At 41.7% G+C, this 14,969-nt stretch overlaps 1 protein-coding gene across 1 annotated transcript; it reads left to right on the forward strand.

The window, feature by feature from the left end:
* Nucleotides 1-2,274: 2,274 nt before the first annotated feature.
* On the forward strand, nt 2,275-4,747 carry LOC148341988 (uncharacterized). Its single transcript, XM_088288011.1, has 2 exons — nt 2,275-2,289; nt 3,398-4,747. The coding sequence occupies exons 1-2, from the start codon at nt 2,275-2,277 to the stop codon at nt 4,403-4,405; spliced, it is 1,023 nt and encodes a 340-aa protein (XP_088144137.1). The 3' UTR covers nt 4,406-4,747.
* Nucleotides 4,748-14,969: the final 10,222 nt, after the last annotated feature.

A 14,969-nucleotide genomic window follows, 5' to 3' on the forward strand; every position in this document is an offset into this window, starting at 1 on the left:
CTTGAAGCCCGATTGAACCACAGCATTGTTGCAAGTTCGGTCGGAGAAACGTAAACGTCCCACTGCTGGAGCAGCGGCGGCTTCTCGGGACAAAGGCGGAAGTGACGTAGGAGCTGACTCGCCAATGTGGCGTTAATTTAGTTATTTTGTAAGATTTTTTTATCAACCGAATCAAAATATTATATAAAATATATATTAAAATAGAACAGCCATGGGTAAAAACAAACACAGAGGCAAAGAAATATATTTGAAAAATACGTGCTTAAAGCATGACGTCATTAGCAAGCGCGCAGCTTCCGAAGGACCTCGACCACATCCACCGACCCGTCCACACCGAAATAAAAACAGCCACCGCTAAATTCTTCTGATTTAGCGTGGAACTGACTGTAATTTTCTCAAAGGATGTCCAGTGCTACTCTAAAGGACTACGACATATTTCATTAAGTCTTTGTGTCCCGATAACCTCATCTTCGCGCGTTGATGCTTTTCGGCGTAGTTAGCTTAGTTTGTTAGCTAGCTAGCCGCTAACGAAAAGAGGCACATGACTCATCGCCAAGCAGAGATCAAGTGTGGATTTTTTGGAATTATCATTTGAAAATGTGTGAAAGAACGACACCCAAGTACAAAGAGGAACTTTGTGGAATAAAAGAAGAGAACGAGCAACTTTTTCAACTGCTGGACGAAGTTTGCAACCAGCCTCGTGTTGTGCTACACAAAGCAGGTTTGTACACGTTTTACTCTCATTTGCTTTGTAAAGAACGACTTTCTATCGTTAAAAATATGCATCACAACATTGAGTTGTTTGGGGAAATCGTTCAAGGTTATTGCCGTTTGCCTTTTACTTGCCGATTTGCTGAACATTTGTTGATGCCAAATTGCAGAAAATAAATGCCAAAGAATAACCAGTAGTGGGGGGTGAACTCCATGTTTTTCCCAGTATAAAATTTGAACTGATTATTTAACATTTTACATTTTCTGGTTTTTATATCTTGTTCAAGCGATTCCTTACGGAAATAATTCTGCTTGAATCTAAAATATATGCACACTGCGGCGAAAACATTAATGGCGGTTGATCAATTTTAGTGGATAAAACACAAAATATTATGTTTTTTTTTTCAAAAATCAAGTACGTATTGGTCTTATTTATTTATTTATTTATTAACTTTGTGCTGGCTTCGTCGGGTGTAAGTCAAGTTTTGTGCATGTGCGCATAGATTCACCCCATCCAAACATTTAAAATACATTGAATGCATCCATCCAAGGTTGCACGGATCTCATCAGTGAACAAGCGCATGCTGCAAGGAATGCATCTGCATCTTTGGCTTACTATGGGCTTAAAAAGGGAGAACGTCACAACCCCCTTTTCTGCCAACAAGGCCAGGAACATTTACGCGCTGCCTCTAAGGGCGCAACACCTGTTGAGGGTGCTATTTCTGTCTTTGAAGCACGTACTGGGCCCACCGCCTTACAAGGCGCTAGCTAGGCTGCTGTTAGCACAGCAGTAACTCAGCTGCTCACGCTGACTCAGCCGATGGCAACTCACTTTGCCTCAATACCATCAGCAATTGCCCCATTTCAATGACCGATGCCATGAAACCATTGGGAATCAAGGTCATTAACATTGACTCTAACCAATAATAGGTGTCTTGGCAATAGCCTACAAGACAACGACAGGGGAGGGACTTCACTGGTCACCAGACTCCTTAGAGTCACGGTTTCAAATCCCCCCAAAAAACCTCAACATACAAGCAAACAATGAAACAAAGAAATAAGATTAACACAAAACATGTATCTCTCATGCCATCTATATACCCAAAAGAAATAAAAATAACACAAAAAGATTATAGCAATGGCTTCTTGGGAGGCACTCAGCCTTAGCTAATTACAGCAATGGCTTCTGGGAGCCACTCAGACTCAGCCATATCACATGGCTGTTTAGAGAGATGTGCTGTTGTGATTTGGGCTTTTTGTTTGTTGTCTAAACCTGGGACGTTTCTTGCTTGCAATAACATAAATGATTAGACAGACTACAACATTGTGGACAGCTGCCCTTTTGTCCTGCTTTCTCCTACACCATCACCCAAACAACATAGTCACATAATGTATAAGTCACGGTCAATTAGAAGCATGGATGACTCAGACTTTGTCCAGCAGGGTGTGCTAACATGCACTCCGAACAGCCCAATGAGTAAAAGGGTTGATGGTCGTGAGTGATATTTTGTCCATATAATGGGCGCAGTCGCCTTACAAGGCGCTTTGTTTGTTTAGGGTAAGATGTGGGACTTTAAAGTGCGCCTTATGGCTGCGAAAATACGGTAGTTCCTGGTAATAAAGTTCCTGTGGCCCAGGTGGTTTGCATCTACCCCACAACTCATAGTTCCTGGTAATTTATCCAAATAACAATGATGATGTATCAGTGGGAGGTGTTGTGTTCCTTTGTTACTCATTACTGACACCCTATGGCTGTTATACATCATTGTGGTTACAAAATAATTCAGTGAACTCTTAAAATATTTTGGTGTATCTTAGTCGAATTTGAATACATATTGGATAACTTTAATATATACAGTCATTATTCAAATATGTCAACACGAAAGTCAGAGTGAAAGTGTTTTTGCTTAATGCTAATGTGTAAGAACTTTTACTCTTCAAACGTAATTTTGTTTTAAAATTTATTTCAAAACAGAAATTTTATAAAAATAAAAAGGGTAATGCCGGAACTTACTCGCAGGATAAATGTCATTTTGGGTAAAAAAAAAACCCAAACGTAAATCATACAATAAATAGCGACTCTGATGCCAGGGCTCCTTGAATTCTTTTAGGTATCCAGATTATCATGAAAGCAAAAAGTACCCACGATGAAACTATCCATAAATGCAAAATGAAATACTTGTAAACATATTTCGCTTGAAGGATTACTATTTTATCAATGACATTATGTTGCGATGGCCCCCATCAATAAGTTAGGGTCCCACAACAGGTGTTCCATCAGACGCACACGATAGCCTGTGTGTGCTAACTTCAGCTAGCTTCCAGAAACGTCTGTGACGATGTCAGGAATGAAATCGGGCATCAAAAGGGGGTTTACATCGTAGGACGTAATTTTGTGAAATGCCCCCATGGTCCGGTCCAAATCGGGGTCGCACGCATTGTTCCGTATGCGGCAGGCACAAGTCAAGGTAGCACGGTAGAAAATAAGACAAAGTCGCCGCCTGAGGTTTGACTTGACCAAACCAAATTTGTCTTTCTGTGTCCTACAGACGTCAGTGAAAACGATGTCCTTTATGTGAAAGTGGAGCCAGACTTGACTCACATCAAAAAGGAGGAGGAGGAGGAGGAGGAGATCAACAAGTCACCAGTGAACGTTGTCCATATAAAGACTGAAGTTGAAAACAAGGATGAGAATGAGGACAACAGAGGGGCGGAGCCTCCAAGCAGCAGCTCAAGTCATCACGTGACAACAGAAGGTGACGAAGACCACTGGGGGCCATCTCAAGCACAAAATGAGGACACATTATCAGGCGCTCGTGACTATGAGGATGATGATAATGAGCAAACTAAAGGTGAAAGGGCATGTCACACTGACTCATTAACTTCAAAGCTGTCTTTAAAACTGCACACAAGAACACACACTGGAGAAAACCTTTTTTCTTGCTCAGTTTGTGGTAAAAGCTTCTCTCAAAAATCAAGTTTAACACTCCACACAAGAACGCACAGTGGAGAAAAACCTTTTTCCTGCTCAGTTTGTGGTAGACGCTTCTCTGTAAAGTCAAATTTAACTTGTCACACAAGAACACACAGTGGAGAAAAACCTTTTTCCTGCTCAGTTTGTGGTAAAAGCTTCTCTCGAAAATCAAGTTTAACACTCCACACAAGAACACACAGTGGTAAAAAACCCTTTTCATGCTCAGTTTGTGGCAAATGCTTCTCTCGAAAGTCTCATTTAGTAAGACACACAAGAAATCACAGTGGAGAAAAACCTTTTTCTTGCTCAGTTTGTGGCAAAAGCTTCTCTCGAAAGTTTTATTTAAAAATCCACACAAGAACGCACAGTGGAGAAAAACCTTTTTCTTGCTCAGTTTGTGGAAAATGCTTCTCTCAAAAGGGAAATTTAACAGAACACGCAAGAAAACACACTGGAGAACCTCTTTCTTGCTCAGTTTGTGGTAAAAGCTTCTATGGAAAGTCTAATTTAATAAAACACACAACAACACATAGTGGAGAAAAACCTTTTTCCTGCTCAGTTTGTGCCAAGAGTTTCTCTCGAAAGTCACATTTACGAAGCCACACAAGAACGCACAGTGGAGACAAGCCATTCAGTTGCAGCGTTTGTGCTAAAAAATTCGCCACTAAACGTAGTGCTGAGAGACACGATTGTGCTGGTGAGAATTGCAGCAATCCTTGAAGCTTAAAAAAAGACAAAAAAAATGAAGGAACTGACTCTTTCTGGTAAGATGTAAATGTGATTTTGAATAAAATATGAAATATTGAATTCTGCAAAGCTTTTTTGTTGACATTAAGCCAATGTGATCCGTGCCAGAAGAACCAACGTGTCTGGGTAATGATTTTTTTGTTTCCATCAAACATGTAAATACAATTCATTGCCTTTGCCTGGAACAACATTTGTTAACTTTATTCTTTTCAGTTGTGTTTTTGATCGTACCTAATGGAAAAGGTGTGAGAAGAAACTGTGCTTATGAAATCGCTGCCTTCCACAATCATCAATAAAATCACTTGCTCAACTGGCCTTTTTTCCTGAGCCTTTGTGTTAGTAGAGTCATTTAAAAGTCTAATATAGAAAACAGTGTCAGTGTGAAAAGATCGGTTTCTGATTGCCAAACTTACATTTATGAATAAAAAAAATATTATTAGCAAATAAATTATGAAAAAAACATCTGCCAGCATCACACTTCTGAAAGAAACAGAAAACATTTTCCCACTTTAAAGAAAAGTATTTAAAAAGAAATAAACTGACACATTTATTGAAGTCCTTCCAAAATGTCCTTGAGTATGAGCCGATCCAAGACGGGTGTTGAACTGTCTCTGCGTGGGTTCCACAAAAAGAGCAACTCTTCCGGCTTCTCGCTCCTCTTCGGTACAAAACAGTTTTAAGCTTACAATGCAAACTGTTCCACAATTATTAACCAATCAGGAGTCGGACACTAGGGCTGATTCTGATTGGCTGTTTACCGTCCAATCGCATTTTATAACAGTATGACATCCGGGAAGACTCAAGTCTGTGACGTACTGACTGCTGCTGTGAGTAGACTACAAACAAAGCACCCAAATACCCTGCTCCTTATCTCTGGTGACTTCAATCATGCTTCTCCTTCCTCCTCTCTGCCTTCATTCACACAATATGTAACCTGTCACACCAGAGACAATAAAATCTTGGACCTTTTCTATGCCAACACCAAGGAGGTGTACACATCACTATCCCTCCCCCCAGCTGGGCAAAGCTGATCACAACTCGGTGGTTCTCCTTTCCTGTGTACAAACCTCTGGTCTGCAGGCCGCCAGCTGTGACAGGCACAGTTCAGAGATGGTCTTTAGAAGCAGAGGAGGCCCTAAAGGACTGTTTCAACACAACTGTGTGGGAGGTATTCAGCGAAGCTCACGGTGAGGACATTAATGGTCTAACAAACACAATTACAGACTATAATAATTTCTGCATGGAGAACACCATTCCCACCAGGACAGTAAGATGTTTCTCCAACAACACACCATGGATCACAGCAGACATTAAAGCTCTCCTGAAGGAGAAAAAGAGGGCTTTTGTGTCAGGCGACAAGGAAGAGCTGAAGAGAAACGTCAGCTGAGAAGGAGGATCAAAGAGAGGAAAAAGTCCTCCAGGATGTGGATGGAGGAAAAGCTGCAGAGTAATAATGCCAAGGATGTCTGGAGGAGCCTGAAGACCATTTCAGGCTATGGACAACCAAAGCCCCAGAAGAGGGGGACCTTAATAGGGCAAATGAGTTAAACCTATTTTTCAATATGTTTGATCAGATGCATGCCTGTAAGATGGGCTGAGGATAGTTAATCAGTTTGTGTATTTATAATCATGTTTTTATACACTCATTCATGTTTAAACACACACACATAGACACTTACTTGTTATTTTAGCACACACGCACACAGACACTGTATCCTGATGATGTGTATAGTTAAACTGACCTTTACACTGTGAGTTGTGATTCTCTGCCTGCTAGAGTTACTGATGATTAGTTATTGATGTTTTTCTGTCTTCTGCTGATTAGTTTAGTCTAATACAGACCACCATTGTTAAGTAATCTCCTGTCTTCTGGTGATTTAGTTTAGGCTAAACAGACCTCCATTGTCAGTTAATCTTCTGTCTGCTGAGGGATGAGTTTTCTTCTTCTAATAAAAAAGCCAGAGCAGGGTGTGAGTGTCAGAGGTTGCAAAGGCTTGAACAGAGCAAGACGTTCGTTCCAGCCTGACCCCTCTCCCCTTCGCGAACGGTCAAAAAACAAAACTTTATCTGGTGTTTCTCTGGGTCTCTGCAAAGTTAATTCAGTCTATAAAAGGCGTCAGGGCATTTTAAACCTGACATTTATTTGGTGCCGAAACCCGGGAGCCACACCTGGACGGACGCTCGTTGCTGGATATTTTAGACGTCACCGAATCTGACGTCAGCGCTTTCCCATTGAAAGAAAGCGGGCCTCCGAGTTCCGGCTACGGCCGTCTGCCCGGATGTCGGTTCCCTAGCGGACAAGGCTGATACAGAGGAGACCAGGTATTGTTTTTCAAATTATTTTGTACCACCATTTTAAAATTTTAAAATATTAAAACAATTGGAAGGGGGTGATTGAGGTGAGTGAGACAAGCACGCGCAGAGGCCGGGCCTTGACCGTTTAGTCAGTACGGTAATAAAACTGCATGGTGCTAGTCCAAGGAGTTATACAAAAATAATTGGTAGCGAATTAGGCCATAACTCATTGATAGCAAATTGACCATAACTCGTTGAAACTGAGCAAATTTTAGAGATACGGGTAGCACGGTGAACAAATTGAGTTGTGTTTCCCTGGTGTTGAAGGTGGCGAATTGGGCCATAACTCGGTGAGAAATTGAGCAGATTTTAGAGAAAAGACGACAGCCTAAGAGAAGGGAAACAAGGTTTCCGCGAAAATTAGAGGTTCCCTCCGGTGTCGACAATGGAAATGATCGACAATCTGTGGAGAAGGTCTACTCACAATTTCACATTAAAATTTAGGGAATAATAAGGCATTATTTTTGGTGGTTTTTATTTAGATTTTCTTTGATAAGCAGACTGCTTGTTTGATTGAGAGGTGTGTGCGTGAATTTGGTGCTGTACAGCTGTGTGTGTGTGTGGTGAATGAGACTGAGTGAAGAGGAAGGGAGGGGGGTGATTGAGTGCGTGTGCGAGTGTGTGTGAGTGGAGACGGCGGACTTCGGACAACAATGGAAAATGGGTCAAAATGTGGCAAAAGAGTTGAAAGCAAACCCTGATGTGAAGTTTATGAACGGGTATGACCCGGATTGTTGCCAATTTCTGGAGAAATGGGTGAGGAAATATGACTTTAAGCCACGTCTGAAAGATCCGGCAAATTTCGAAGCAGTGAAAAGTGCGTTAATGGAAAAAGAAAGAGGAAGATAAGAAAGGGGGAAAACACTAAATCAGTGGACAGGCAACTGAGGGCTAACATAAAGTTGGTAGAACAGAGTAAGAAGAGAGTGGAAGATATCAGAACAAAAGAGGAGAAAAAAGTTTATCAGATGAAGAAAAGGAAAGATGACGAGACCGGAGTCAGAGGCAAGAGAGGAAGTGCACTGTTCAATGAGCGAACCCGCACTGCCGCGCAAGCAGGAAGACAGGTGGCCACAACCCCAGAGACGGAGCTAAGTGACGTTGAGATGCCGCCCCTGGAGAGCGAGGAGAAAAATGGCACTCCCCGCTCCTCACACACGGCCCCTCCTGCCTCATTCGATTCCACACAGCGACCCCCCGCGGCTGGAACAAGGGAACAAATGAAAAAGAGAGCTCAAGCACAGCCGATGGAAAAATCACTCAATTACCCTGAAAGAGCACAAGTCTTTCAAGCCACGAACCTCTACCCACCGCTACCCAGTGTAGAGACCTACCCGATGGTGGCCGTTGCCAACCCAGCTTTTGGGACTGATGATGCAAATGGCCACCCACATGAACCTACCATCATGGTCTACAGGCCCTGGACCCAAGATGAATGGAAGGCGGCCTGTCAATCAATTCCTCCAATCGAAGCGGATGTGGAGAAATGGATTGAGAGTATGCACGACCTGATGAATAGCTACCACCTGAATGGAAAAGAATTTGAAACATGCATGAGAATGATCCTAGGATATAGATATGGCAGAATCAGAGGTGCCTTCAACCCTTACGATGCCATAGGCCAGCCCCTCCAGCCTGGAGCTCCCGAGCTCGCAAACGCAATCCGCGCCATGTTTGATGAAGCAAGAAAAATCTTCAAGAAGCAACCAGATAACACAAAGATCAGACAATGCCGCCAAGAAGACATGGAATCTGCCCGCCGGTATTTGGAAAGGTTATCTGGAGTTTACAGGCTCTATTGCGGCCTACAGGAAGACAATGCAGACAACAGCCCATACCAAATCCTCTTGAAGTCGGCCTTCCTAGATGGTATCCACGAATCCACCAGAGACTTCATCTGCAAACACCACGTTGGGTGGCGAACTGCAAACCTTGACACGCTCATCGAATATGCCTCCCATGCCGAGGAAATCCAGAAGAAAAAGGAGGAGCGAAACACATCAACCACTTTGGCTGCCGTGATGGAAGGCCTTTCCACAGCGGCCTCCGCCCCCATCTACTATTAAGGTCAAGGGGACAGAGGACGAGGACGAAAGCGCGGCAGATATTCTGGCGCCAGGGGACAAGGTCGAGGACGGTTTTCTAATAGAGATGACAGCTGCTACAAATGTGGCAAATTAGGACACTTTGCCAGAGATTGCCGTCAAACATTCAGGAAGACCACACCAGAGGAAGACTATACCGGTAACATGTGACTAGTAAGTTACCAGCCACAGGGCGAAGAACAACCTGAGCAGAGGCCGCTCAGCAATAGCGAAGATGAAGAAGAAGTAACATTAGAATCGCCACTGGTCGTTCTAGATTTATCTGTTTTGTTTGGAATGGCCTCTACAGTGGACCCACCAATGAGAACACTACAATTAGGCCCAAAGAAAACAACAAAACAATTTATAGTTGACTCTGGAGCAGAAAGTTCAGTAATCAAGGCCCTACCTGCAGGGACCAAACTGTCAAATAAAGCTGTCATGGTGATAGGAGTAGGAGGAAAGGCAGCGCAACGGTTTTATACCAAACCCCTCACAATAGAAGATGAAGATGGAAGTTTATATCGAGGCAAGAGGTTAGTCGTAGTTCCAGAATGTCCATCCAACCTTTTGGGAAGAGACTTAATCAAAACCCTCCAGCTCGTTCTCACTGTAGAAGGAGAAAAAATTACAGTGATGAAACGAGGACAGGAAGTCAAACAAATGATGATCTTGGAAGGAAAAGGAGGCCCTTTCACCTTCTACAGCTTGGACCTAATAACCACAGGACCACAATCGAGTACTGAAGACCTCCAAGAAATGCCCAATAAACTACTCCAAGGGAAAGACAAATAAACAGGAATGAGAACAAAATACAGGCTTTTCAAATAAAACAACCTAATTTAAATTGGCCAACTTGTAAAATGGAAAAGAAAATCCTTAATTATGCACAAAAAGCATGAACGTGTTGAGCAAAAGGAAGAAAAAAGGAGAAAGCAGAAAGTCCTGTTTTAAACATTACTTTTTCAGGACGAGTTGTGGTAGCAATGGAGGATCACGTGACATAAAAAAACAAACATAAAAAGTGTGTGTAGAAGAAGTTCTACATCAACGTGCATTTTACTTATTAGGCCGTGATGCACTGACACAATTGGACCTTAATATCAGAGTCAATATGCAGGGGCGGATTCAAACAGACGTCAAAACTTTAAAAGGGCGCATTATCGGTGATAAGCAAAAAGGAAAAACATTGCCAGAGCATTAAAACCAATAACAGAGAAGTTAATGATGTTTTTAAAGGTGTTTAATTCATGATTTGCAAATTACTCAGAAATCACACGACCATTGCTGGACATCATTTATGATAAGCCAATGATATTTGCAAGAAGAGAATAATTGTTTGAACATTTGAGGCTGACAAAGCTTTTGAACTTGTCAAGCATGAACTCATTGATTACGATGTGTTAGCACTACCAACTTGATATTTAACTGCTAAATTGAGTCATGGAAATTCCCATGTCTCAACAGGGGGGATTGATATCCATAGTACAGCTAGGACAACAAACCTTTTTAAAAAAATTTTGTAGGTCATGTCTAGTGTGTAGTAAACATAATGTTCAAGTGAATATGAGACCAAAAAGGAGATTCTATCGACAAAGCATCTTAACGCACTACCAAATTACTATGAGCATTGAGCAAACAGTGACTGCAAAAATGGCTTCATGGACTTGTGTTGCTGCAGAAACACAGGAAAGTGAATCCATTTGCATATTAGTCACAATAATTTGATCCCGTGGTAAGAGCCACGTCAGAGTGTGTTCAAGCAGTCTTGACTGCTGCTTAAGGAATTAAAAAATTACATTCTTGTCCACCACATTCACATTGCACGGCGACCTCATTGTCACAGGGACACATTACACTGATAAGGTGCGGTGCGTTTCAGCCCAGCGTCACTTTTTCCCGCACTAGTAAAAGGCGCCACACGACTGTGGAAGCCGCTCCAAATTATCACCAAACCGCGACTTGACCTTATGGACATTTTTCTCCCGACTGGAGGAACATTTTTTGTTTTGGGGATTGCAAATGGAAATTTTGTTTCAAGGGATACTAAATTCTGTATGTTCAAGACAAGCAGCATGATGTTTTGCACTGATTCAGGCGTGTAAGACACAAAAACCAGGTGCACATTCCAGACTGTTAAGAAAGAAATGAGGTGCACATTCCGGACTGGTGAGGAATAGAAGCGTTTGAGAACTAAGGTCACAAAACAGTTCATTTGTAAGAGAGAAATTGTTAGGATAAGCAGGAAGAGCGTAGCTGGTGTGAGCTAATTAAAATTTAGGGTTTCCCATCTTGTATGGGTTGTATGGTTACAATGTGAACTGACAGTCAAGATAAATGTTCATGTGTTCTGTCGACATTGGGCAGACAAGGGCTTTTAAAACCACAACAGGAAACGAAATGTTGTGCATAAAACATGCCTAAATGGTTATTTGAAAAGCAAAACTTACTTAATAAAATGACCCAATTACAATTGGAAACTGCCTCGCTGACAATGCAGCGAAGGCTGCAGCCCAAAGCATGACCTCAAAGTCGGCACTGCATTACTATAAAGGAAAATGAACACACACACACACACACACTCACAGCAAGTCAACTTGACAATTTGATATCACGCCAGGAAAAATACACCACTAATTGAATGCACACATTGGGGGAACAAAGGTGCAAACATTGCTGAGGACAGGATCAGCAAATTGGCAGATGGCAAATCCTGGGTGCCTAATTCATTGATTAGAGGAATAAGATGATTGACACACGAGCAGATAGTCGTGTGTCAACAGAGGGGAAGTATGATATGAAATTGTTCCCACATGCAGACTTTTCAACAAAAAAACTTTTTTTAGACAATGTGTTATTTGTTTGAGATGCAATGTTGTTTGGTTGTAATTAATGTTATCAAAATGGGTTAAGTTGTTTCCAACAAGATATGATGATGCTAAAACAGTTGGAAAAAGTATTGTGTAATCAAATTATCCTGACATTTGGAATTGCAAGAGTGATTTAAAGTGAAAATTATGCATTTTGTGAATGATGTTGTAACGAAATGGGACACTAATGGAACTAATGGAACTATTAAGGCCAGACTTATCAAGAAGAAAAAAAAAGACAATGGTCAGACTATTTTTCAATCACAGCAATGAGGATAGTGCCAGCCGAAGGAAGGACACTATCCCCTTTTGAAATCCTATATGGCTTCACACATGGACTCTCAGGTTCATCAGAACCACCAGCGACTGGCACATCGGTCTCAGTCCACATGAAAGACATGTTTGACTGACAAAGATGCAAAGACACAATTACTGGTCAGTGTGTTCTGATCCACAGAGAAATCACGTCCGTGTGGGAGACCAAATCTTCTTCAAGGTGTTGAAACGACTTCGTTGGGACAAGTGAATGCTGAGATGGCCCTCGCCAGATGATGGCAGTGACCCCGGCGGCAGCAAAGGTCGCGAGGCGTGGCGACTGGATCCACCAGTCGCAGTGCAAGCTGAAAGGCCTAGCGACGCGAATCCCTCGAAAAGGAGCCCACCTGAGTCACAATCTCGGACCACACGCACATCAGAACCACACAACCAGCCACAGATACGAATGTTGGAGCCACAGAACAAAAAGATTAGATATTGTTTGGACATTAATGACGTACATAACAAAGAAATTTCAGCCTTGATTGGAGAACATTACTGCATTTAAAATTTTAGTAAAATGAAACAATTATTGATGTTATGACCACTATGAAAAATTTGAAGGACACAATTTATCGGGATAATCATAGTTTTCATTTTGTTATGTGTTGTTTGTTCATGTTGCATTGTTCCTATGACAAAGACTATGGTTAATCATATGTTTGTTGCCCAAACGTACCATTCCAATCAAATTGATGTTGAGAATGATGAACTCGAACTGGACACTGAAACCTAAAAAACACATGGACCCTTTTTGCCCCTGACCCAACAAGTGCACACATACACCACACACGAAGATCCGGGAAGCTAGGACGGCTGTCCCATCCTACCACGAGGCAAGGGCCTCCACCAAGTCACCTCAGGGACAAGCTCTGCGTGGAGACAGTTTTTTTTTTTTTTCACTAGGCATATTGAAATGTTTTTTTAATATATATATATATATATATATATATATATGTTTTATTCCCTGATGGTCATCAAATTATGAGGATCTCGTTCCACGCCGGAAGGGAGGAGGGGAATTTTGTCCCTACTGAGGGTTTTCACCCCTCCACTGATAATCACACTGTTGTATGATTTCATTATGATGATCTGTCTTAAAGCCGTAAGGCCATGATTTAAACCCACAAACGGGGGGAAATGTAAGATGCGCTGAGGATAGGTAATCAGTTTGAGTATTCTTATCATGTTTTTATACACTCATTAATGTTTAATACACACACATAGACACTTACTTGTTATTTTAACACACACACACACACACACACACACTGTATCCTGAAGATGTGTTTAGTTAAAGTAACCTTTACACCGTGAGTTGTGATTTCCTGCCTGTTGGAGTCTTCTGGTGATTAGTTTAGTCTAAACAGACTTTCTTTGTATTTTAATTTCTTGTCTCCTGGTGATTCTTGAGTCAAGCTAATAAAATCAGAGCAGAGCAGGGAGGAAGAGAGAGGAAGGAGTCACGCGGAGCTGCCTGCTCGCTTCTGCTTTGTCCCACTCTTTCCCCCACCGGCCGGTGAAAATGAACGCCATTGTCTGGTTCCTCCTGGCCTCTCAGCCATCTTTTTATTTCGGCCGTTACCTTTAGTAAGTTATTTCAGTAAGCTCTCCCAAAAGGCGTCAGGGCATTTAAACATGACAAAAAGACAACTGAAATGTTTGATGTAAACACAAAAAACTCATCATCACTCAGACACAATGGTTCTTCTGGCACTGATCACATTGGCTTAGTGTCAATAAAAGAGCTTTGCAAAATTCAATTGATCATATTTTATTCAAAATCACATTTACATCTTACCACAAACAGTCAGTTCCTTGAGTTTTTTTTCGTCTTTTTTTTAAGCTTCAACGATCGCTGCTATTCTCGCCATCACAATCGTGTCTCTCAGCACCGTTTTTAGAAAAGAATTCTTTAGCGCAAACGCTGCAACTGAATGGCTTTTCTCCACTGTGTGTTCTTGTGTGGCTTCGTAAATGCGACTTTTGAGAGAAACTCTTGGCACAAACTGAGCAGGAAAAAGGTTTTTCTACAGCGTGCTTTCTTGTGTGGCTTGTTAATGTTGACTTTACAGAGAAGCATTTTCCACAAACTGAGCAGGAAAAAGGTTTTTCACCAGTGTGTGCTCTTGAGTGCGCTGTTAATTGTGACTTTCGAGAGAAACTTTTTCCGCAAATCGAGCAGGAAAAGGTTTTTCACCACTATGTGTTATTGTGTGGCTTGTTAAATTTGCCTTTAGAGAGAAACTCTTGCCACAAACTGAGCAGGAAAAAGGCTGCTCTCGACTGTGCGTTCTTGTGTGATATGTTAAAGTTGACTTTACAGTAAAGCTTTTGCCACAAACCGAGCAAGCAAAAGGTTTTTCACCACTGTGTGTTCTGGAGTGCTTTACTAAAGTAGACTTTCGAGAGAAACTTTTTCCGCAAACTGAGCAGGAAAAGGGTTTTTCTCCAGTGTGTGTTCTGTTAAACGCGCCTTATGAGAGAGACTCTTGCCACAAACTGAGCAGGAAAAAGGCTTTTCTCCACTGTGTGTTCTTGTGTGTTGTGTTAAACTTGACTTTTGAGTGAAACACTTGCCACAAAATGAGCAAGAAAAAGGTTTTTCTCCAGTGTGTGTTCTTATGTGGCTTGTTAAATGCGACTTTTGAGAGCAACTCTTGCCACAAACTGAGCAGGAAAAAGGGGTTTCTCCACTCTGTGTTCTTGTGTGGCTTCGTAAATTTGACTTTTGAGAGAAACTCTTGGCACAAACTGAGCAGGAAAAAGGTTTTTCTCCAGTGTGTGTTCTTGTGTGTTCTGTTAAACTCGTCTTTTGAGAGAAGCATTTTCCACAAACTGAGCAGGAAAAATGTTTTTCTCCACTATGTGTTCTTATGTGCCGTTTTAAAGAGAATTTTGAAGTTAATGATT

This window comes from Idiotropiscis lumnitzeri, chromosome 2 (genome assembly GCF_059441095.1).
Source record: "Idiotropiscis lumnitzeri isolate Australia: NSW breed Sydney's pygmy pipehorse chromosome 2, RoL_Ilum_1.0, whole genome shotgun sequence".
Taxonomy (NCBI): Eukaryota; Metazoa; Chordata; class Actinopteri; order Syngnathiformes; family Syngnathidae; genus Idiotropiscis; species Idiotropiscis lumnitzeri.